General features: G+C 49.1%; 1 protein-coding gene and 1 long non-coding RNA gene across 8 annotated transcripts in view; one reads left to right on the top strand and one right to left on the bottom strand.

Annotated features, from left to right (window-relative positions):
- The window catches only part of LOC140690904 (uncharacterized), a 22,695-nt gene extending 16,740 nt beyond the window's left edge, over positions 1 to 5,955 (bottom strand). For 2 of the 3 annotated variants that reach the window (XR_012066254.1, XR_012066252.1), the window contains exon 1: positions 5,826 to 5,955. This is a non-coding gene — a long non-coding RNA (uncharacterized lncRNA). Of the gene's footprint in view, positions 1 to 2,558; positions 2,907 to 5,825 lie in introns of those variants that run through there. The other variant, XR_012066253.1, reaches the window with a different exon arrangement.
- CHFR (checkpoint with forkhead and ring finger domains) lies at positions 2,854 to 25,172 on the top strand. Of its 5 annotated transcripts, none has more exons than XM_072953061.1 (17): positions 2,854 to 2,924; positions 3,116 to 3,259; positions 8,773 to 8,872; positions 11,287 to 11,396; positions 12,288 to 12,347; positions 12,481 to 12,690; positions 13,047 to 13,214; positions 13,720 to 13,882; positions 14,483 to 14,800; positions 16,803 to 16,945; positions 17,964 to 18,080; positions 18,509 to 18,592; positions 19,181 to 19,251; positions 20,197 to 20,284; positions 22,161 to 22,268; positions 22,650 to 22,722; positions 24,075 to 25,172. In XM_072953061.1, exons 2-17 carry the CDS (start codon positions 3,127 to 3,129, stop codon positions 24,115 to 24,117), a joined length of 1,989 nt encoding a protein of 662 aa, XP_072809162.1. In that variant the 5' UTR covers positions 2,854 to 2,924; positions 3,116 to 3,126; the 3' UTR covers positions 24,118 to 25,172. The 5 variants fall into 5 exon arrangements, with proteins under 5 accessions (XP_072809162.1, XP_072809164.1, XP_072809161.1 ...); XM_072953060.1 differs by having other exon boundaries at positions 2,866 to 2,929; XM_072953062.1 differs by having other exon boundaries at positions 2,892 to 2,943.

Below are 25,172 nucleotides of genomic sequence, written 5' to 3'. Positions count from 1 at the left end.
TCAGTAAGCAGGTAATTGAATCTCAAAGAAGGAACAGAGTTCAAGAAGCAATTTTGAGAAAGAAATTGAAACAAATATGTAGGTCAATATAAATAAGTATTGATCCAAAATTACTTTTCTGTTTTAAAAATCAAGATGAAGTTAACAGGCAACAAAGCTATAATGGCAGGGGCGTTCAAGATAAAACTATAAAACTCTTAGAGCAAAAGATAGTAACTCTTCACGTCCCAAAGGATTTGGCAAGGGACTCTTAGATATGACACCAGAAGCAACACAACAACAACAAAAAAAGTAAACAAATTGAACTTCATCAAAATTTAAACCTTTTGTTCTTCAAAAGACATAAGAAAGTGGAAAGACCCACAGAACAGAATATATTTGCAAATCATACATCTGATAAGGAACTTGTATCCAGAATATATAAAGAATTCTTACAACTCAATAATAAAAAGTGAAATAACTCAACTTCTGACAGAGGACAGCTTGTATCCTAGTCTCAGTGCAGTGTACGATGTTAATTTGAGAGATTGCTCTTTTGAAGAAGGTTTACAAATCATGTTGCTTGAATAGAAATAAGCATAAATATCATAAAAACACATGAGAAATTCTTCAATAAAAATGTTAGTATAAAGTATGAGCTAAAGGTTTGATTCTATTTTGAGAGCTGTTTTTCCATAGTTTTTCTTAACTCATTTAAATATTTCACTTAGTGTGTGTGTCTTACATATAAATATATATTGTTCTTTAAGACATGTATACATATATAAGTAAGTAAATTACATGTTATATATAAAATAATTAAAGATCAATAGTGGACTATAATGTGTAAAGAATTAAAATATTTCATCTCAATATTACTAACAATTAAAATTACATGGGAATAATAAATGTTCTACATTCTGTTGGATGCACAAATTATAAAAATAGATTCATATGTTTTTCCATTGTAGTTTACAGCCACGTTAGTAGTATTTTCATGTATATAGTAGGAACCATCAAAGTTGCTTGACAATATGCCACTTTTGCATTTGTTAGGACTCCGGAAAGCCATCAGTAAGATGGCCTTGAAAATCAGCCTTCACAATAAGGATGGAAACAGTCTCACATTTATAGATTCCCAGAGGGTAAAAACATTCACTATTTTCTGGTAATTGTTTTAATCTGTTTTTTGGGAAGAGAGGTTAGGAAGGCATTTTTTAACAACCCATACACAGTTATGTTTATAGTTAAGTGCATGAAAATATGTCAGCTATATCCAATGAGTTTCACATTTTAAGTTTAGTCATTTTATAGTCACTAGACCGCATGTATATTAGCAACTAAAGTAAAAACTTATATATAACAAATGACACACTTAAATCACATATGAGTATAGAAAATTTACAACAAAATGGAGCATCAAGACATTCATAACCTTTTTAAATCAACCATCCGGATAGGATCACTCTTTGCTGAACACATTGGGCACATCTTGAGATCACAAATTTTATGCTACGTTAGGCCATATTTGTCTATATAATATTCAAATTTTTCTGATTAAATGAGTGAACATTTGAAAAAGGATGGATGCTTTCAAGTAATGTTTTAATATCCTTTCATTTCCAAATATTACTCTGTTGGAGAACACGGTGGGTCACTGTTGCGGGCGGTAAAAGAATTTATGAAAGGAAACTAAGACAAAAGTTTAACAGATACCCTGCTACAAGCAACAGCGGGCCACACAGAGGAGAGGTGCCAGTGTGAGCGCAGGGGTGGATGTGCGGGGTCTGTCATGGGGTGGGTGGGGCTATGCACACAAGCAGTAGGGGCCGCATGATCAATGCATGCACAGGTACCTGATGGTAAGATCTGCCAGGGACTAACTACTCTGAATAATAGGATTTAGGACCCCCATGAGAACAGGATGTGAGACCCGCCAGCTCAGCGTATTGATACCCGGGCTATCTCCTGGGGCGATGCGCTTTGTTAGGGTAAACACACACCAAGAGATGGTTTTCATCCTGCAGGAATGTAGGGGTGCGGAGGGTCCTGCCGAGGGGACTGGGGATTAAGTTGTCAGTGGCTCCAGGCGCAGGAAGAGCCCAGGAGTGGGGGGGGGGGGTATGAACTTGAGACAGTGCCAGCGGCTCCATATTTCGGGCCTTTTCACGTTCACTGTCGTGGGCACGCGGACACACCTATTCTCTACAACCGGGCGCCTGCTCCCCTCCTGAGGCCCAGTCAGGCAGACACCCCTGCCCCTCGAGCGCCGTCCTGGGCCGCACGCTCCTCCGCTCTCTGCGCACCGGACTGGGCTCGGTCTCCGCGCACGTCCGCTTCCCCCGCCCGGCACCGCGGCCCCGGAGCACCTCCTCTGGGACGCGGAACCGCCGAGTTAAAGGAGCCTCTGCCCCACGCCCTCCCTCCGAGACGTGGCCCACTTTTGCTCCGGCCACGGACGCCGGAGACGCTCGCATTCCAGAGCTCTCCCGGCAATATCCTCTCTCCCATCGCGGGGAACTGACACCCAGACTTTCCACCCGCTTTTATCGCCTCATGCGGGCCGTCGCTTCGCGGACCTAGAAGCCATCAGCACTTCCAACGTGGCTTTCAGAGCCGGCCCAACGCCCAAGTTTCTTCGTCCCTGTTGCCCCCACTTAACATGGCGCTGACCGAAGTTACTTCTGAGATCCCCCAAGAACAAGTCTCCCCGCCAGCACCAAAGATGGCGTCCAGGCCCGCAGCCTCCCGTCTCCGCACGCTCGGCTCGCCTCCACTCGCCCACTCTCTGTGGCCTCTCCCCGGGTCCGCTCTAGCCGCCGAGCTCGGTAGTCGCCACCACCGGCCAATCGCAGGGCGCAGGTGCCTCTGGCCCCGCCCCACGGATCAGCTGAGGGCTCCGCGATGTCTGTTGACAGCGGCGGCGGCTGGGCGGCCGGTTCCGGGTTCGGTGCGGGGCGGGGAGTAAGCGGGCGGCGGGCGCGGGCGACCGGCAGGACGCGGGGGGAGACTGGCTGCGTGGCCGGCGGCGGCGCGGCGTGGGCGCCGGGCCCGGGGTCGGGGGCGGCGGGGAGGGCCGGCCGCAGCCTGTGCTTTTGCAGTCCGGGTCTCACGCGACGTTTCCGGGTCTCGTCAGATGTGAGTCGGATGGAGCGGCCGGGGGAAGGCGAGCAGCCGCCGCAGCAGCAGCCGTGGGGCAGGCTCCTCCGCCTGGGCGCCGAGGAGGGCGAGCCGCACGTCCTCCTGAGGAAACGGGAGTGGACCATCGGGCGGAGAAGAGGTGCGGGCGGCGAGCGGGGATGGGAGACGCGGGACTGACTGGGGACGGGGACCAAGTGAGCCGGGAGCGGGGGACGTGAGCGGAGGGCCTGGGCCTGGGGACCGGAGCTGAGCCAAACAGGCCCTCCGGGCTGTGGGAGGCCACTGGGCGGGGCGCACCGTGCTTCCAGTTTTCCGTGTAAGAGCTGCCATTTATTCACTTACTGGTCGCCCAGTCACTTCTGAGTGCTTCATGGAGATTATCTAATCCTCACCGCAGCTTTAGGAAGTCGGGGCATTAATTTATCCCCTAGAATGCAGTCTTCTCAAGTTGGTTACTACACGGAGCATCTTCTCTGAACTCAATGAAATGAAATTAGAAATCAGTAGCAAAAGGAACACTGGAAAATTCGCAGATACGTGGAAATTAACTAACACTCTTCAACAACCAGTGGGTCAGAGAAGAAATCACAAGGGAAATTAGAAAATACCTTGAGATAAATGAAATTGTGGTACACCAAAACTTAAGGGGTGCGGGCAAGCAGTGCTCAGAGGGAAATTTATAGCTGTAGGCAGCTACATTAGAAAAATATCTCAGTCCCAGCTCTTAGAAGAGAGCTGCTCAAATATCTGTTGATTTAATGAACCTGGAAAGCTAAGGACTTGAAGAAAGTCATGCAGCTAGTGAGAGAAAGCGCCCTTACCCTCCAGGATAACTGCCTCTAAATTCCTAAGCGACAGTCTGGTAACTTAACCTCCCTAGTAGCATTCCCGCCGGAGCGAAGTGCAGTGGTGATCAGGCCAACAAAAATACTCAGTTTGCCTACAGATTAATAGTCACTCTGACTTTATACTTTAAACAAGAGAAGATGAGAAAGATACTGTTTAAAAGCAAAGCTTTTTGGTTTCATTTTACCTACTTGTACCTGTTTTTCTGTTGGGGTTTTGGGGGAGGCAGTCTTAAATCCCAGTATCAAGTTAAATTTTTGTTTACAACTTTAAAAGTATTTACGTATCATTAGAAACTTTGGAGATGCATTAATTGTCTTTAATTGATGGAAAAGGAAGTTTAGTGAAAGAGCGGAAGCCGGGAAACCCTGAAGCCCTGGAAACAAATCTCGGGTTTCCATACACCACCACCACCACGTAACTTGCTGTGGGCTAACAACTTGCCTTTCTGTGCCTTTGTACCTGCTTTGTAGGATTCCTGTGAAAGTTAAATGAGATCGTAAGTGAAGTGCTTGGAGCCTGGCTGAGTTAGCACTTAATATTAACCATTGTTATTATAACACAGTACTGTAGTATCATTTTGCATGTTAATACAAGCAGCAAAAATGTGTTGAGTTCATTCTTAATAGATGTCCTTTCCTTGAATGTATTAGCTTTTCCAGCAAAACATAAAAATTGTTGTATTAGTCACCCCAGGCTGCCATAGCAAAATACCACAGATTGGGAAGCTTAAACCACAGAAATTTTTAATTTTTTATTGAAGTATAGTGGATTTACAATATTGTGTCAGTTTCAGGTGTACAGCATAGTCATTCGATTATACATAGGTATATTATTTTTCATTTTCTTTTCCATTATAGGTTATTACAAGATATTGAATGCAATTCCCTGTGCTATCCAGTGGGAACTTGTTTCCTCTATTTTTTATTGATGTATAGGCAGTTTACAATGTTGTGTTAAATTTCTGTGTATAGCATAATGTTTTATTATTTTATATATAGGAGTTTGTATCTGCTAATCACAGACTCCTAATTTATCTCTCCCCCTTCCTTTCCTCTTTGATAACCATAAGATTCTTTCCTATGTTTGTGAGTCTATTTCTATTTTGTAAATAAATTCATTTGTATCATTTTTTAGATTCTGCATCTAAGTGATATCGTATATTTATCTTTCTCTGACTGACTTACTTAGTATGACAATCTCTAGTTCCATCCATGTTGCTGCAGATGGCATTATTTCATCCTTTTTTATGGCTGGGTAATATTTCATTGTGTGTTTCTGTATGTGTATGTGTATACGTGTGTGTATGTATATGTATATGTGTACATATACATATAAATATACCACAACTTATTTATCCATTCATCTGTCAGTGGACATTTAGGTGGCTCCCATGCTTGGCTATTGTAGGTAGTGCTGCTATGAACATTGTATTTTTTCGTGCCTGTATTTTTTCGAGTTAGGGTTTTCTCTGGATATATGTCCAGGATTGGGACTGCTGGGTCATATGGTAACTCTGTTTTTACTTTTTATAATTTTATTTTAATTAAAAATTTTTTTAATTTTATTTTAAAGGGACTGAGATGATCCTTTTTCACTTTACTTTTTTTTTTTGGTGGTAGGGGGAGGTAATTAGGTTTATTTACTTATATGGAGATACTGGGCGCTCTACCGCTGAGCTATACCCTCCCCTCTTCTAGTTTTAGTTTTTTAAGGAACCTCCGTACCGTCCTCCATAGTGGCTGCACCAATTTACATTCCCACCAGCAGCGTAGGAGGGTTCCCTTTTCTCCACACCCTCTCCGACACTGATATGAGGTATTATAGTTTGATTTAAACCACAGAAATTCATTTCTCACAGTTCTGGAGTCTAGGAAGTCCAAGGTCAAGGTGCCAGTCAGTTTGTTTCCTGGTGAGAGTCCTCTTCCTGGTTTGCAGACAGCTGCGTTCTTGCTGTGTCCTCCATGCTGGACAGAGCGCTTTGGTGTCTCTCCTCGTAAATGCCCCGACCCTGTCAATGAAGGCCCCACCCTGATGATGTATGTAACTTTTGTCACCTCACAGGCCCTCTCTAAATATAGTCACACAGCAGGGGGATAGGGTCTCAGTGTATGAATTTTGGAGGGGGACCCAAGTTGTAGAACGTGATTATGTTTATTTTATTTTTCTGTTTTATTTTTTTAAGTTTTGTTAGGGGGGAGGTAATTAGGCTTATTTATTATTTAATGGAAGTTGAACCCAGGACCTTATACATGCTGAGCATGTATTCTACCACTGAGCTGTACCCTCTCCCCTGATTATATTTATTTTAAAACTGTTACAGGCCTGCTATTTATAAGGCATTATTCTGACAGAAAGGGAGAGGTGAGGTGATATGTATGGGAAGGCGAGGAGGACCTTGCCTTTCCAAAGAGCTCCCCATTCTCGGAGTGACAGAAATGTGTACCAGCCATGGAGAGATAAACCAGCTGAATGCCAGGCAGGGCAAATGGCAAGAATAGAACTTGAGTGCACTGTATTTCGGTTCTAAATTGGAACGCTGGTGTTCTGGTGTGGAGAAGCCACTCTGGTGACACAGTGACTCGCCTGGGTCTGAGGTTACAAGGAGACTATCCTGGTGGTTTTGCTCAGTGCCATAGGGACGATCTCGATGAATGGCACAGGTGAAACTCGCCTTGGCATTTGGCATCTCTGCCTCCTGTTTCTGATGGGTAGCACAGCTCCTTTGTCTTCACTGCCTTCTGATGGAGGAAGCCGAGGGCTCCCTGTCCCCTTGGGGACCGTGCTGGGCTCTGCCCTAATCAGGACTGAGGCCTAAGCTCATGGCTTGCTCTGAAGACCAAGTATCAGAGCCCCACCCACTTTTACTATTAACATCTTTGTTATAGAAATAAAGTTTGTGCTTGGAGTTAAAAAAAAAAGTACTTCCCATAATGTAGAATGTTTATGCAAATATGATTTTTTAAAAAATTGAAGTATAGTCAGTTTACAATGTGTCAATTTCTGGCGTGCAGCTTAATAGTTTAGTCATACATGTACACACATAAATCCGTTTTCATATTCTTTTTCATTATAGGTTACTGCAAGATATTGAGTATAGTTCCCTGTGCCGTACAGTGTAAACTTGTTGTTTATCTATTTTTACATAGTAGTTAGTATCTGCAAATCTCGAACTCCCATTTTATCCCTTCCCACCCCCTCACCCCCAGTAACCATAAGCTTGTTTTCTGTATCTGTGAGTCTGTTTCATTTTGTAAATAAGTTCATTTGTCTTTTTTTCTTTAGATTCCACATATAACTGATATGTGGTATTTTTCTTTCTCTTTCTGGCTTCGCTTATAATCTTGAGGTCCATCCATGTTGCTGCAAATGAAATTATTTTATTCTTTTTTATGACTGAGTAGTATTCCGTGTAAATATACCACAACTTTTTTATCCAGTCATCTGTCGATGGACATTTAGGTTGCTTCCATGTCTCAGCTAATACGCAAATATGAATTCTGATATTTATGGTTTAGGGAGACATAGTTCACATATGGTAAAATTCACCCCCTTTAGGTGTTCAGTAAGTTTGAGGAATGGAGGCAGCATTATAGTCAAGATGTTGACCATTTCTGTCACCTCAGGAAGTGCCTTGTGGCCTTTTGAGTCCAGCCCCGGCTCCTGGCACCCACGAGTCTGACTTCTCTGCATGTAGTTCTGCTTCTCCCAGACTGCCGTCTGAAGGAGCCGCACACTTGGCACCGTCTGTGCCGGGTGTCGCTCCTTGGCAGCTGTGTGTGTCAGTAGTTTGTTAGTTGATGGGCACTGCACTGCTCCCCACTCTTGGTTATTAAACATAAACCTAGAGTTCAGACCCGTTATAGGCAGACTAGTGACTCAATATCAAAACTCCCCTGAAAGCTTGTGTTCTTTTGATTTAAGGAGAGAACAAAGTATTTGAGGACTTTCCCATTGGATTTAGTGAGGATATAATTATATTCCGCTGTAGATGCACACTCCCTTTTTCTATTGTATTTTATTTTAGCATCCCCCTTCTGTTTTAAATTTTCTTAAACATGTGCGTGTGCTTGCGATAATATACTCAGTCGTATTTTCTGTGGCTTTGTCGTTGCTTCCATTTTGTGATGATTTATGAAGCTTTAACTGACACAGAAGAAATTAAGGAGTAAGATACTGAAGGTATTTAATAAGCCCCTTTATTTTTTAAAAGTTATATATTTATCAGGCTCTCTGCATATGTGTGCATATGATAAAAATGTCACCAAGAAGTTGATGTGTAGCTGGGATATATGCTCTGCATAATGAGTCAGAAAGGTTCCAGATACAGGCCCGGCCCTGTTCTTTTACTCTGTGTGTGTGTGTGGGGGGTGTAGGGGCAGTAATTAGGTTTTATTTATTTATCTTTAATGGAAGTGCTGGGGATTGAACCCAGGACCTTGTGCATGCAAAGCATGTATTCTACCGTTGAGCTATACCCTTCCCCGTTCCTTTACTTTTGATTAACACTTAAATGCTTTTTAAAAACTTTTTCTGTAATTGATTAAGTGCTGTCTCCTTAGTCGGTACAACATATGTCTTTTTAATTTTTGTGAGTAGGGGTTAGTAATTAGGTTTATTTTTTTAATGGAGGTACTGGGGAGTGAACCCAGGACCTCGTGCATGCTAGGCATGCGCTCTACCACTGAGCTCTACCCTCCCCCCAGCGTGGGTCTTGACTTCCAGTCACATGCTTTGGTTAAGCAAAGGGTGACTCTGTGCTCAGTACCCACAGGCAAATCCGGCATGTCCCCCCCTCTGTTTCAGGCTGTGACCTTTCATTCCCCGGCAATAAGCTGGTCTCTGGAGACCATTGTAAGATTATAGTGGACGAAAAATCTGGTCAGGTGTCACTGGAAGATACCAGGTAAGCTCTTTCTGAACTTCTTTTCTGTTTCCTTTTGTAGCTTCATGAAGCTGGCTTACAGCCAGTCAGCTTGTGACTGCAGAGGAGTGACAGGGGCCTGCTTTCTGTGGCACAGTAGTCCACTAGCTTCTCAGGGTGTTGGAGATGTTTGCCAGTTTCCAGAGTGGACTACTTGGTGACACTTTGGTGTCTGTGACCCTTCTTGAATATATTCAGATTAAAGGGGAGGGTAGAGCTCAGTGGTAGAGCACGTGCCCTGGGTTCAATCCTCAGCACCTCCAATAAATAAATAAATAGATGAGCAAACAAACCTAATTTCCCCTTGGGTTCAATCCCCGGTACCTCCATTAAATGAATACATAGATAGATAGAAAGATAGACAGACAGACAGACAGATAAACCTACTCCTCCCCCGTCCAAAAAAAAAAGGCAAAAAAAAAATCTCAGAAATAAGACTTAAAAGGCAGTGATACATTTTGGGTTCTTGCACACCTATTCAGGTTAGACTCCTCCAAACCAAAGCGTCTTTTTATTATTATTGTCATACAGCGTAAGTAGCACATAAATGTGAAAAGCTTTCCAAACTTCCACTCACCCATTAAGAATACATAGGTGTTTATTCTGTCGTAATGAGGTTATACTACACACACTGTTGTTGCATCTCCTTTTTTTTTTTATTTTGGGGGGGGACATACTTAGGTATTTGTTTGTTTTTAGAGGAGGCACTGGGGATTGAACCCAAGACCTTGTACACACTAGGCACGCGCGCTACCACTGAGCTATACCGCCCCTCGCATCACCTTCTTTTACTTGTAATGTTTCTGGAGGGCTTGACTCAGCAGCACGTCTAGAACCGCCTCAGCTTTTTCCTTATTATGTAATAACTTACTTGTCAGGTCCTTTACTGACGGAAACTCATTCCTTGGACTTTTTCTGACTGCAGTGACTCTCTTCCAAAACTCTCTCTGAGTTTATAGGATGGACGGCTGTGTCTGAATGTGCCTGCTTTAAGCCTGGTACAAGTGGCAGGCAGGTGCCCTCAGCAGTATGTGGAGAGCGTGCCTCTCCTGCAAGATGACTTTTATTTTTGGGAAGGTCAAGTGCTGTCAGAGTCTTTGGTAACTACAGTTCTAGGGCTGGAAGGCCAGGAGTTGGTTTTATTGGGATAAACTGATGCTCCTTCTCCTCCTCTGTGGGGTCCTCTGAGTTGTTTTTACTTCTCAGCACCGTGTGCAGTAGCCGCGCTGGTTCTAGAGCCGTCTGCCTGCATCAGCTCTGGGCCTTCCCACGCTGGCTGCACGACAGGATTTGCTTCCTCTGCCTGTTGGGGCAAATCACAGGCTCTGGCTTGACACAACACAAATCGCTGAGCTGGTGGAGCTGGGCGTCCCAAGCCCTCACGTCTCGCTGGACCGAAGCCTGGGGTCGGCTCTTTCTGGGTGGAGCTCTTTCTGGAGGCTGTAGGGGAGAATCGGGTCCCTGCCTTCCCCAGATTCTAGAGGCCGCTGCCTACCTTGGCCGGGGTCAGGGGTGGCAGGGGGTGGGGGGGTGCCGCAGGGAAAGGGCATGAGCAGGAAGGCCCAAGGTCCACGCTGGAGAGTTTGGACTTAAGCCTGAGAGGCAGTGAGAAGTCACGAAGGGATTTAAGCGGAAAAGTGAAATCAGATTTTTGGGTTAGAAGGAACTTGAGAATAGTGTTAAGGCGCTGGTGGATCGAATGCCTGCAGTCGGGGTGGTCTGCTCAGCCGCCGAGTTCTGCTTTTGTCCAGTGTGCTATCGTACTTGCCTGCGGTGTGGTTTGGACCACTCCTGACCGTCTGTCAGGTCTCCACTCTGGAGAAGCACTTCCTGTCATTCCCTGCAGTGCCCCGTGCCCCTCCCAGCCAGCAGCGGGTCCCTGCTTAGCCTGAGTGACCGCCCAGCCTCAGGGACCAGCTGCCAGCCCTGCATTCGTTTGCTTCTGCCCAGACCCTGCCTCCCAGGAGGGGTCAGTCCTCATCTGAAGACTAAGCGGAGCTGGGTTGTGGCTGCTGGAGGGAGGGTAGCTCTCTGGACCAGAGCTACACACAGAAGCAGAACAGAGTCTGGAAAGCAAAGCGCAGTCCTGCTGGTGGAATTCTGTGGTCAACCAGGAGGCAGATGGAAAAGAATGTGGTGCTGGAGCAACAAACATTTTAAAACCCTTGACAAGACCGTTTGGCCTTGAGTGCGGAGGCACCAGGCAAGCTTTTTCTCCAGAGAGTTGGAAGGTGGCACTTGGATATGTGCCTCATTAAATATTCACACCATCCCCCTGAGGACTGCCTCATTCTCAGCGTGGTCATACTGAACTGCTTTCCCGGTGGTTGTCGAAAAGGACATTTTTAACTCCACGTTACTTTAAGTAGGATAAATTGGATTTTTGTCATCTACAGCACCAATGGAACAGTAATTAACAAGCTGAAGGTTGTAAAGAAGCAGACCTGCCCTTTACAGACTGGGGACGTCATCTACTTGGTGTACAGGAAGAATGAACCAGAGCACAGTAAGAGGCAGAGGCTTTCTGGGATGGGCACCTGGGCGGTGTAGAGCGGGGTGGCCCTGGTCCTGCCAGGAATGATTGCGGGGAAGAGTCTGTTGAGGCAGATGTTTTCTGAAGGAATGTCTGTGGTGGCTACATTCCCTTTTTGGTCATATAAATTCTTGGTGTGAGTGGTGTCTGTTGAAGAGTAGGGGTGTTGGCCTTGCTGTCTGAGCCCTAGCCATTCTTCAAAAATACCATTATGGTTGTGAGCCAGGAATCTCGCAGTGGTAGCCAAGGAGAAGTGAATGGGGATGGGTGCGTTACTTAGAAGACATCCGAGTTGTGGAGAAGAAGGCCTAGCATGGGGGGCCCAAGGCCACCAATGGCCCCACTTTGGGAGACTTTCCAGGAGACCCCAAAGGCTAGACTGGATTCCATTCAGGCTTTTCCAGCTCTGAGCATCCGAGTCTGTGGAAAAAGGATGATACCGGACAGGGAGAGTTAGGGAAGTCCTTCGAAGGTCACCCCAGAAAAGGGAAGGAGGGACACGTGTTCCCCAGGTTGTCCTCAGCATAATCCAAGCCAGCCCCCAGCCACATGGAAAGACCTCGTGTCTGCTCCTTCCGGTGCTTTGAAATGATAAGCAAGGCAGAGAATCAGCACCTCCTCATCGCTTTGCTTCCCTTGTCTGCCTCCTAACTCCAGAGGTTTTTCCAGAAGCTTATTTATTTTAAATTGAGATGGCTTGGGTCACGTGCTTTCAAATCCCTCAAGCTGGAGAACACTGTGACCAGCTGATGAGTCGAAACAGTCAACAAGGACCAAGTGACAGCGAGGTGACCGGAGGGAACAGAACAATGAGTCCGCCTGGTGCGTGGCTGACGCTGCTCTGATCTGGTTTATTTCCCTTAGATGTGGCATACCTCTACGAATCTTTTAATGAAAAGCAAGGCGTAACACAGGACTCCTTCGGTGAGTGAGACTAGCAAAGGTGAGGGTGCGTGTTGAGGGCTGTTAACTCCTCCATCTGCCAAGCGTCTCCCTGAAGCAACATCCCTCACCTGCGCCCTGAGTGCATTCCGCTCCTGCCCCTTTGTGCTTACAGAAGCTAACAAAGAAAATGTGCTCCACACGACCAAAGATACCTCAGGTACAGGGCAAGGCGACAACCCTGGGGCCCTGCCCTCGGCGCCCGCCACTCAGGTGTGCTTTGAGGAACCACAGCCATCGACGTCGACGTCAGACCTCTTCCCTGCGGCCTCTACCTCTTCCATAGAGCCCAGCTCTGCAGGGAGAGTGCCTCCCTGCAGCCCTGGTGAGTAGCTGCCTGCTTTTTACTCCGTCAGCCTGACCAGTGTTGTGCTAGAGACAGGCGAGCCCTGCGGAAGTCAAGGTGCATCAGGCCGTTGGTGGTAGGACTTCGGTAGCAGTACCTGTCGTCATGTTCCATCCCCAGAAGAATGGCTGCAGGTCAGGGACTGTCATGCTGTGGTGTTTTCTACGGGTTATAAATCACATACTGTAAGAATCACATAGAGTGTACGTTTCCATTTTTTTTAATGGCATCTTGGATTACCTGCACCTGGTTTGAATCAGCGATGCTTTTGACTCCTGTGCCCTCTCTTTCTGAGGTGGGTGAATCAGAATTCCTCTCGTTTGTCCCTCTCCCAGGCTTCAGAGGTGCAGGCGTTTCCCCAAAAGGGTGTGGTCCATCCATGGCAAGTGACGACATCACCAGCTTCCCTTTGGCTCTCCCAGGCAGAGAGGGAGCATCCTTTTCTCAGTCGGAACCCCAGGATCAGGAGGACTTGGGGCCTGTTAGGAAGAGAATGAAAGGAGGTCAGTCCATGGTTCCGTGTCTCCTTCCTGGCTTGCGAGTGCCTCAGGGTCTCACCATCACATCTGCCGAAACCAGAGGGCACTGTCTTAGGCTGATAATTGTGGTACCTCAGCATCTTCCAAATGGCGGCCTGGACCTTTTCCTTTCCCAATTTTTGTGCCTCTGGATTGAACTGTGTTTACTGCCAGGTATTCTCTTAGGCTGGAAACTGCATTCTTTTGTTTGTTTGTTTCTTTGGTTTTTGTTTGTTATTTTTGTTTTTTGCAGGGGAGGTAATTAGGTTTATTTATTTATTCTTGGAGGAGGTGCTGGGGATTGAACCCAGGGCTTCATGCATGCTAAGCATGTGCTCTACCCTGAGCTACAGCCTCCCCAGCAAAGATGTCCTGTAGGTTACAGTGAGGTCTTGTCTTCAGTCCAGGGTAAGACGTTTGTCAAACAAAGAGACCGAGCATCTGTTGCCTCCTCGGTCGTGAGGGGCAGAACAGGTTTTTTCCCTCGCAGATGCAGATGGGGATCCCAACCTGGACCTGCCAACGGGGGTCGCAGACCAGGGTAGAGACACCCAGGCCAGCCTTGAGGTCAGAGCTGCAGCCGTGAAGCCAGACAAGATGGAGGAGACACTCACCTGCATCATCTGCCAGGACCTGCTGCACGACTGTGTGAGGTATGGGGCCATGGGGCCTGCAGTGGTTCCTTGCAGCCAGTGTCCCCAAACCCCCTCCATGCTCCTCCATGGGAGCTTAAGAGTCTGTCCAAATTTCGGCTTAAATGCAGGTCTTCTCCCCACCCAGTGTCTCCACCCTGCGCCTTCCTGGTTGCACCTGCTCCCTGTCCCTCCTGGAACAGGCTGCCACGTGGCCTCTAGTTCCTTGTAGCTGGCGAGCACAGAGTTGAGCTTTTTGCACAGGGACTGTTTCACAGGTGGGTGGTGGGAGCAGACAGCATCCCCCTGTCTTAGTGGAGGATGCAGGCCCCGCAGCAGCAAGCCCCGCACCTGGTGTGGGTGCAGCGCCTGAGAAACACAGGCTGGGGGCCCAGCTGAGTCAGAGGGGTGCAGGGGGTGGGCAGTTGTCTGATTGTTTTGGAAGCAAACCTCAGCTGGAGCAAGGCCTCATCCTCCTCTGTGGAGAGAGGCAGTGTGACCCAGGACCCTGCTTCTCATGCCAGGCCAACCATGTCCCTGGGGCCCTAGCGTCTGGTGCACTGCGGACGCTCTAGCCTGCATGCCCCGCAGGGTGTCTGAAGGCCTGTCCTTGTGCCCCAGCCTGCAGCCCTGCATGCACACCTTCTGCGCAGCCTGCTACTCCGGCTGGATGGAGCGCTCTGCCCTGTGCCCCACCTGCCGCTGTCCAGTCGAGCGCATCTGCAAAAACCACATCCTCAACAACCTGGTGGAGGCCTACCTGCTGCAGCACCCGGACAAGGGCCGCAGCGAGGAGGACATGCGCAGCATGGCCGCCAGGAACAGGATCACTCAGGACATGCTGCAGCCCAAAGTCCGGAGGGCCTTCTCGGACGAGGAGGGCAGCTCCGAGGACCTGCTGGAGCTGTCAGACGTGGACAGTGAGTCCTCGGACGTTAGGTGAGCCTCGCAGGAGGGGAGCAGGAGCAGGGCGGGGGGCACGGGTCCCACTGCCACCTGGAACCTGGGCTCCACCAACATGTGACCAGGTGGTGGCGTCGCCTGCCTTTGCGCTGAGGACGCCGCTCACTCAGGTGACCATGATGAGGCTTCCTCACTGCCCTGCCTCCCGTGATGGCCTATTTTTAGATATATGTGAAACATCTATGCTTTTTTTTTTTGCTGCTGATCTGCATTTTTTCCAGTTTATTAATACAGAACTGACACGCAGCCCCGTAAGATCAAGGTGTACAGCGTAATGCTTTGGTTTCACCTACTGGGAGAGGGTTGCTGGGCCCTCGTCGAGTGCCGTGGTTCACCTGCAAGGACGAACCCCATGTCCACACGCTTACTCTGTAGCTTCTCTAGTGACCATGGTCCTGTGGCATAAGTTGTGACACTCATCACCTGTCAGGATATCATTGCGGAAAAGCACCGGTCCACCCGGCTGAGAGGACGCAGTCCTAGGAGACCATGTTTAATCCGCTGTAGAACATTGATGTTTCCTGACTCAGAAGTCCAGGGGTGTGAATTTTGTGTTGAGGCCGTATTTTTTTTCTTTTCTTGTACGTAGATATTTTTATTGAAGTATAGTCAGTTTACAGTGTTGTATCAATTTCTGGTACACAAAACAGTGCTTCAGTCATACGTGAACATACATATGTTCATTTCTATATTCTACTTCACCATAGGTTACTACAAGGCCATAATATTTAAAAAGGTAACCCCCTACCTTGGGCCCCCAGTTTATGATCTTTGTTTCTTTTCACAGAGTTTTGTCAATACTGGTCAAGGAAAAAGAAAAAACCAAAATCACTTTTGTATGAATGTTTTACTGTGTATTCATCTAGCCATACTTGTGTGGTTGTACACACTTTTTTTTTGAAATATCTTATTTGTGTATTATTGTATTATTTACTTATTTTATTTTGGCAGGGGCAGAGGAGGTAATTAAGTTTGTTTCTTTTTAGAGGAGGGACTGGTGATTGAACCCAGGACCTCGTGCATGCTAAGCATGCACTCTACCACTGAACTATACCCTCTGCCCCGCACACATACTTTTTTTCTAACAATTAAGAAAGTTTGTAATATTTGGAATTCGGGATCAAAGCTGCAGCGCACATCCTGCGTGTATACTTTTGCACACGTCCTGTTATTTCTTGGAGATGTGTCCACGAAGTAGGGTCTTCAGGTCAGGAGTCTCCCTGAGAGGTGCCTGGCAGGACTTCTGACATCCGAGGGCAAGGTCCCAGTGATGGTGCGCCACCTGGTGTTGGGGGACACCAGCGGTCCCTCCTGACACTAGGTGTGAAGGAGCAGGAAAGTGTCTGGTTCCTTTCACGTGTGTCTCCAAGGGACGAGGTTGATTGTTTTTTCACTCTCACTTTCTAGTCAGGTCCTGCCTGTTTTCCCCTCACCGGCTCCTGCTGGCTTGGGAAGACATCCTCTGACTGAGGGGAGGCGGGCATCCATGTCCTGCCCTCCCGTGGAGCCTGTTTTACCCGCTGCAGGTTTCCAGAGTTCAGCACAGCAAGTGCGGGGATGCACCCGCTGGGGGAGGACAGTAGAGTCCCACTGCCGTGTATTTTGCTCAGATTTTAATGAAGGGGAGGATGTGCCCTGGGCCGGGTGAGGGCATCGCCCAGCGTGGGGACTGCAAGGGTCAGGGGATCCCATGAGTGGCTGAGGGAGAGGGTGCTGGGAAGGGGGAGCGGGGAGCTGGTGGGGAGCAGAGCCCACTGTGCAGGTGCAGGTGGGGACACTGCCCACCCTTCCCCTTTGCATAGCCTTGGTGACAGCAGCTGATGCAAGCTGACACGTGGAGGCAGGACAGGTCCATGAGCCGGGCTCTGGGTCTTGTCTTGTCAACAGGGCTGGGGGTACCGTGGCCACCACCCACACACCAGCCAGAGGAGGTGTCACCTCAGTGCCCTTTGCTCTGGTCCATGTGCTTTCCTTGCAGCCAGCCGTACGTCGTGTGCAGACAGTGCCCTGAGTACCGAAGGCAGGCGGGGCAGCCTCTTCCCTGCCCAGGGCCTGGCAGCGAGCCAGGGGCACCAGCAACCCCTGGGGATGCGCCGTCAACATCCACCAGTGTTGCAACAGGTGAGGGGGCTTTGCCTTCTGTGCCGGCGTGACCTCCGGGGCATGGCCTGGCGTCTCTCCTGGCTCCTCTCTGCTCTGCTGTTGGCTACCTTGCATAGCTCATGGCTTCTCACCTGTTTTGGGCTAAGAAACCGTATAATTAACTGGCTCATTCGTGGGCCTCCGCTCCTGGACACACCTGAGGATTCAGTCCCGATTCTCACTCTTGGTGCCCCCGTCGCCAGTGGTGTCGGCCAAGCCAGAATGACCTTCACTCTCCAGTGAGAGACTGGCCTCTTGCCAGCAGCAGGTCACTATTTTAGCAGAGCTGCCCTGTGCTCTCTGTTAACTGCCTGTTTCGATGGGCAGGTGCCCAGGTGCCGTCGGGACCTGGAATGGGAAGTGGACACATGGAATCTGTGTCGTAGGGCCTGGCCTCTCAGCCACTGTCAGCCCAAGCCTAAGAGGCCACTGACTGAAGTGTTGTGACCCAGAGCCCCGTTCTTTACCAGCTGCCACAACACTGTGCCACCGCTCCCGGGGGCTTTCTTATAGGCCCTGCAGATGGGGGTGGGCAGTGCGGTGCATGGAAGACCCCCTTGGCCTCTGTCAGGTGTGTGTGCACAGACAGAGCCTCCCGTGTGGTCTCCAAGTGACTTGGGGCTGGGCCATGTGATCACAACTCCTGGTGCAGGCTCAGCCAGCCGAGACTAGGTACAGAAGTTGCTCTACTCTTTTACAGTGTGTGCTTTATGGCCTGCCCTTCCATCATAGGAGAGGGGAGGAAACCTTCCAGAGATCTTTGAAATCTTGCTACAACTACAGAACCAAAAGATAACGTTGGTCATTTTTCAGTCTCTGTAAAGTTTTTTGTTTAAAGGGTGGCCAGTCACTTGGCTGTTCAAGAGAACAGGTCTGGATTCTGTCCGGGTTTCCTGGTAGGCCTGTGTCCTCATGGGGCCTTTGTAGCCTCCCTGTAGGTGTGGGCCGAGCCGTGTCCTGGCAGGTGTCAGCCTGAATGTTCCTGTCTGTTCCACAGCCCAGGACTACGTGTGTGCCCTGCAAGGAAGCCATGCCATTTGCAACTGCTGCTTCCAGCCCATGCCCGACCGGCGGGCGGAGCGTGAGCGGGACCCTCGCATCGCCCCCCAGCAGTGTGAGTGAGGATGCGCGTACCCAGTCTGCCCATGGACCCCCCCAACGGAGCCCCTCCCGCGTGTCCTTCCAGCTTAGCTTTCAAAGCATTGCTGACTCTGCGTCTGGGGTGAAGCGAGGACATAGTTCTGTTTTCTCCACGCGCGTCACTTGTGGTCCCCGCGTGCCCGTGTCGAGTAATCTGTCTCTTCCCACCGATGGGTAACCCTGCCTCGTCACACACTGAGTTTCCGCACACGGGCGGTTCTCTTCCTGGGCTCTGCATCTGACCCTGTCCCCAGACCAGGGCCATGGTGGTTGTGCAAGGCTCATAGGTGGCAGCTTTGGGGACTGCTCTGAAAACCCAGCTTGCTTGTTGTTTATCGAGGGACTGTTTGTACGTACTGTCCTCACCAAATGCCGTGACCAGCGGCTCTGCTCTGTCCGCAGGTGCTGTTTGCCTACAGCCCTTCTGCCACCTGTACTGGGGCTGCACCCGCACCGGCTGCCTTGGCTGCCTGGCCCCATTCTGTGGTAATGCTGGCCCCTCAGCCTCCCCGAATGAGCCACCTTTCCTGGTTGTCTGTGTAGGTTGCCACTTCAGAAGGGTCAGCGAGCGTTAGCTCAGACCCCAGCAGTAGCAGACCCTGAGTTATGCACCAGGACACCCCACTCAAAACGTGGGCCGGGCCCCCTGAGCCCAAATCAGAGCATTGGAGACAGGCCATTGCAGGAGGGAGTGAAACAGAAGCCCTTTTAACTACTTTTTCTCTGTTCAGTATTGTATTTCATAGTGGAACTTTCCTTTTTTTCCTTTTAAATTGTTTAAATTTTACTGTATTTTTTAACTTAGTTTTTTGGTGGGGGACAAATCGATTTATTCACTTACTTATTTCTAATTTTGTTTTTCAGTGGAGGTACTGGGGATGGAACCCAGGACCTCGTGTGCGCTAGGCACACACTACCACTCAGCTATACCCTCCCCAGCCTCCTGTAGTGGAACTTGTTATTCTTTGTAGACTCAGTAAGGAAGGGGGAAGTGGGGTCATCCTAACTGTCAGGTGAGCGGTGCTTTCGGAAAGTGTCTGAAACAGGTAATACTTCTTCCCTACGTCCTGGCAGAACTCAACCTGGGTGACAGGTGTCTGGACGGGGTGCTGAGCAACAACAACTACGAGTCGGACATCCTAAAGGTACAGGCTGGATGTGGACTCTGGGAAGGCCCCCGGGTCCCCAGAGCTTCCCAGTGCCCTCGGCGACTGCACTTCCGCCCAGGGCTGCCCCTGCATATCTGCTCTTCCTCTACTCTCAAAAAATAGGTGCTCCTTCATGCCCACCATGCTGAGAGTCCAGGAGAATTGTTTCCCATGGGTTCAACTCCTGCTTGCTCCATGCAGAGTGTTCCTGGGGCCGGGGTAGCGGCTGGGCCTCGTGTGGAACCAGGGACTGCCTTTTGGCTGGCTTCCCATGTTTCTGGAGGCAGCCCAGCTCCCAGAATTTCAGTGTCTGACATGTACATCGGTCTCTCGCCAGGAATCTTGCCTCCCCCCCATTTATGTGCAGTGTTGCATAGCCAGGGCTGAGGGCCTTCTCACCTGAATGACAGGCCCCTCAGGACCACTGTTCCGGTTAGATGTCCGCATGGCACTTCCTTGTGGGTTCACACAGAAGGGGCCGAGCGGCTCCATATGTCTCAAGGGCAGAGCCCAGATCCAGTCCCCGGGCTTCCTTGTCCTGTGGTGGTGGATCTGTCGCCAGAATTAGGTGTCTCACTGCTCCTAGGCCAGGAGTGTCTTTGCAGAATCTTAGAAAGAATGTGGTCACTCTGCCACTCAGGCTCTAGAGCTCACCTGCCTTTTGAGAGTCTGAAGAAGCATCTCCGACAGAAGTCTCATTTCCTACCCTGTGGATGTGATACCACATCTGTCCCGGCCTCCAGATCCACGAGGCTGTCCCCGCCGTCCCAGGCTGTGGTCTTAACCTCATGCAGAGCTCGCCCTTGGCTTCCCTCTCCAAGTGCCCACCACTTTGGCTTTACCCAGGTTCATGGGCCTTTGAGGATGTATAAATCCTCTTGCCATTTTAGTGTGTCTTTCTCCACGCTCCAATTTCTTCTCTTGTCCCCGTCTCCATTACAGAATTACCTGGCAACCAGGGGTTTGACGTGGAAAAACGTGCTTACCGAAAGTCTTGTGGCTCTTCAGAGGGGAGTGTTCCTGCTGTCTGGTGAGCCTCGTGGCACTGGCTTTCCTGTCCCAGGGTGGTGGCGCTTTCCAGTGACCTCTGCCTCTTAGAGTAAGCCCCGCCAGGCCTCACTTTGGCGGGACTAACTTGTCTGCCTCCCCACATTCACAACTCTGACCACTGCCCACCCTGGCAGAGACAGACAGAAAGGTCCTGATACTTTTGGATTTCTTTTTTTAAGTTGCATTTGAGTCGACATCTTTTCTCCCATGGTGGGGACGGGGCACAGCCAGAGAGGTGTGGGCTCCACCACTGGCCAGCGTTGATCCAGGGGCTGGATGTACCCAAGCCCTCCCTCAGGGTCCTCGTTGGCCTGGCCCTCGGCGTGTGGGTGACTCAGTGAAGGCTCGCTCCCCCTCCTAAGGACACCCACTGCACTGTGACGTATGAATGCTTATCACTGAGGGAGGGATCAGAAAAATCAGCGAGTGGTTTTTTTTTTTTCCTAAGACATGAATTATTATGAAAGGCTTGAGAAGCTCACTGGGACTCTTTCTATGCTGTTTTCGCCTCATGTCTTGGGTTTTCTCTGCTGGGACAGCTCTGTGTGGTTGGGTCTTAACTCTTTTTGCTTTTTAATGGCTTGCTATTTTTAGAAGAATGACGTGGTTCACAAAGAAAGTATAAGTGGTACCAAGAAGTCTGAAGGATAAAGAAAAAGTCATTGGAAATCCCACCACCTAAACATACACCCAGTGGTAATACTCTGTAACCACCCTTCTGAACACATGCATTCATGTGTGTACATAATTTTCATAAATGAAATCCTACCATATATGCTTTTTATAACCTGTTCACTCAGCAGTGTATCTTAGAGCCTTTCTATATCAATAAAGATCTGTGCCTTGATTTTTAATTATTATATAGTGTTCTGGTATCATAGTTTGTTTAGCCAATCTGTTAGTAAAGGGTATGTATTTCCAGCTTTTCACTACTTGAAATGGCGCTGAAGCTGCTGAGCATGCAGTACTGTGGGTTTAGAAATCGCCCACTTAGGGCAACAGGCAGATGGTCGGAGAACAGCACGCATGGTTGAGACGTGCCTCGAGGGCAGCACCACCTGAGCCTGTCAGCCTGTGTTTGTCTTTTAGGTCTTGTAAACATGAAAGGGACAAACAGTGAGATGTCATTGTTTTATCTGCCGTCTTTGACTCTTAACAAAATTGAGGAGCTTTCTGTTTTTGTCTTTTTCTTTTTTAAAAAATACCTTTATTGTGGTCTGGTTCCTGTACAGTAAGCTGCACATATTCCATATGGGCACTTTGATGAATTTTGATAGCTGTGCGCACCCCTGAAACCACCCCCACAATCAAGGCAGCTGACATTCCCATCCCTCCCCAACTGGCACAGTTTTCTAGTTCCCTATTCATCCCTTCCCACCCCCTTTACTCCCTGGTAACCGTAAGTTTGTTCTCTATGTAAGTCTGTCTCTGTTTTGTAGATAAGTTCATTTGTGTCCTTGTTTTTAGGTTCCATAGATAAGCAATGTCATAGGGCATTTTTCTTTCTCTTTCTGGCTTACTTCACTGAGAATGACGACCTCCAGGTCCATCCATGCTGCTGCAAACAGCATTATTTCATATTTCATGGCTGAATAGTATTCCATCATATATTTACCACAGCTTCTTTATCCAGGCATCTGTCAAGGGGCAAAAAATATTTCAGTTTTTCACCCAAGTGGAATTATTTTGCTGTGAGGAAGTAAGTAAGTTGGCGTCTAGATGGGTTTTGTTCTTTGTGAACACCCAGCCCACCGTCGCCACCCTATGCACAGGTCTGGGCTTTGGTTTCCCCATGGCTCACAGGGCTGCGTCTGCTCTGCTGTTCTGGCGCGGGTAGTGAGCTGTGTTCCTTCCAGATTACAGAGTCACCGGGAACACCGTGCTATGCTACTGCTGCGGCCTGCGGAGCTTCCGAGAGCTGTCCTACCAGTATCGGCAGAACATTCCCGCTTCCGAGCTGCCGGGTGAGGAGACGCCCCAGCCCTGCCTGCCCACCACTCACTTCTGTTTGGATTGGCTTCTATGCTCCGTGGTAATAGCCAGAGGTTCTCTTTGGGCCAGAGGGCACCAGGGCCATCCATGCCTGTCTCGGGCTGTGGGCTGCCTGCTGTTTGCTCAGGCTCTGGGTCTGTGAAGTAGGTTCCTAAAACGATGCACGGAAAGCATCCTCTGGGCAACTGGACAATCTCATTCTTTCCTCTCCTGAGGTCTTGGAACGGGGCAAGGAAACGAGTCAGAAAGTGTGACGAGTGCCACATTTGAGCTGCAGTTTCTCTTCTCGGATCTCTGTTTACATGCACTTGGCTTAGCCAGGGAGTGTGAAGTTAATTTTTTTCTCTTCCTAGTGGCTGTAACATCCCGTCCTGATTGCTACTGGGGCCGCAACTGCCGCACTCAAGTGAAGGCCCACCATGCAATGTGAGTGCAGTGTCAGGGGCTGGGGCACAGGCTCCAGGCCGCCAAGGGGCTGGGGGGGGGTCCCCTGCAGAAGGGCCAACCTGTGCCCGCCCAACAGGAAGGTGCTTTCTTAAAGTGTTTTGGCCAAGTTGATACAGTAGGTTTTAGGGATGTTCATGAACTAGTCAACGATCCACTTATAAATGTACTAACTCAGCTGTCACGCTTTTATCAAGTCACATAGTATACAGAAAATCTCCATCACCTAGAAATTCTGCTTCTCTGTTACCTCATTTCATAAAAACTTTGCATGCAAATGCTCACCTCCTCCTCCACTGCCATGTCTCCGGAGCACAGCCCGGCATTCCCAGCCCACGCGTTCAACGTTCAGCACTTTCCGAATCAGTGGCTGTGGTCACTGAGAACTTCTTCCTGAGCCACGGTTGCTGCACACCTGGCTCTGTCTTTGGTGCTGTGGGTGCTGGAACACTGGGCATTTCCCCTAGCTCTTTAGAGGTCTGCTGACATGGACGTTCACATTGCCCAGGCGGCCGCCCATGCAAGCAAGTTCGCCTCCACTTCCAAACCTCGAGAGACAGTGATCACACAAGTCAGTCTCGTGGATTGATGCTGTTTGAGAGTACTGTGATCCCCAGACAGTCACGGGAGGTTCAAATTAAGGTAGTTGAGGGAGCACCCTTGGTTCAAGAGGCATCGTGAGGACTCGGAAAGGCAGCTGCCTCAGGGGTGATTTGTGGAATAAAAACAAATCTGCCTTTGTATCTGAGCACAAACCACATGGAAGAGACCATTTTAATCTAAGAAAAAAGATTCCATTAGCAACTGTCTAACCTTTTTGGGGGGGTGAGTAATTAGGTCTATTTATTTTTTTATTTTATTTTTTTATTTTTAAAATGTGTTTTTAGAGACGGTACTGGGGATTGAACCCAGGACCTCGTGCATACTGAGCACATGCTCTGCCACTGAGCTGTACCCGCCCCCTTGGCTAACCTTTCTTAATAAAGACATAGGTAAAGACAGCAAAATCACCCTCATCTTCTCCGAGAAGAGGTGGCGGTGTTGTTAGCCCCGCAGGGTCCCCGCAGTGCCTTGGGGACACCAGCGAGGCACAGCTTGGAGTCTCTTCTCCCAGAAAATTCCCTAGATGTTCAGCTTCTATTTTAAAATGTAAAAAGGAGGAAAGAGCCTGCACTGGGGGTGAGTTTCTTTGACGGTATGAAGAACACGCCCTTGCAAACTCTCAAGGACACAGTTGAGCTCTCCTGGAGGTCTTGCCCATGCAACTTCAGAGTTCCTTTATCTGAAATGTTCTCTGCGCCCTCTGGTGTAACTCGACTGTTTTCTCCCTGCAGGAAATTCAATCACATCTGTGAACAGACGAGGTTCAAGAACTAAGCATCCAGTGAGGCACCCAGATGGCTGAGGAATATTGGAGGTCGAGGACACGTGTTTCAGAAAATACCGAATTCCGACAGTTTGAGGGCATTTTACAGCCCCCCTTAGGGGACACTGGGAGGGGGATCTCCGCGTCGGGCCCTGTGGTGTGACTTTTACTTTGCGGAGTGAGACCCTCGGTAAGAAGCCCTCCAGTGGCCTGGGAGGTCCAGGGCGGCACAAGCCGTCCACCGAGCTCTGGGGCCCGAGAAGCAGCCGTCACCTGTTCCCTCCCACTGAGATGACCGCAGGCCTGCCCTCTGCACCTTCCCGCACCACTGCAACACAGCCATCCCTCTTCAGGAGAAGCGTCCTGGGAGAGGGAGGAAAGTTTGTCAGGAGCGCTGTGTCGTTTGAGGAAGGGGAGGCTGACAGGCCGTGGGCGTCCAGCACGCCTACTGCAGGGCGAGCCAGCGTCTCACGCTTGTGTTTTCATAGATTTGGTGCTTATCCTCTAATAAGACTTACCTATCACAACCAGTAGCACAAATGATATAATTTATAATGTACAAATTGGACTAAAATTGGGGCTAGTATGATATTTGAAAGAGTATGTCTCTGTTGATTACAAACAAGTCATCAGCCGTCCAGGGCTACTAACCCCAGACCCCTGGCGTCGAGGGCACGGTCGGGCCCATTTCTTGCTCCTCCCCTGTGTTGGGGACTGGGGGCTGCCCAGGGGTCACCCCCTGGCTCCTGTGGAGCAGCCCCTTCCCGCCAAGAGCTTGAGGGACCTGCGCTTCCCTGAGTCCTCACCCTCTCCTCCTGCGTTGGGTGTGCCGTGTCATCCGGAACAATACTTGAAATTTTGTTCTTTGTTTAAAAAAAAAAAGTTTGTTTATCCTTTGTCGAAATCATCTGTTAGGTTTGTCTGCAAAAGGGTAACTTTTTTGCTTCTCCTCAGGAATACAATTTTCAGCTTTGTCTTGCTCTTGATGCAGACTGAGAAGCAGCGCTCTGGAAGAAGGCTGCCTTCCTGCGTCCCAATAAACAAGCCGTGTCTGTTTCTCTACCCA

This window comes from Vicugna pacos, chromosome 32 (assembly GCF_048564905.1).
Source record: "Vicugna pacos chromosome 32, VicPac4, whole genome shotgun sequence".
Lineage (NCBI taxonomy): Eukaryota > Metazoa > Chordata > Mammalia > Artiodactyla > Camelidae > Vicugna > Vicugna pacos.
Note: the sequence above shows the minus strand (reverse complement) of the source record. Positions and strands in the feature narration are given on the sequence as shown.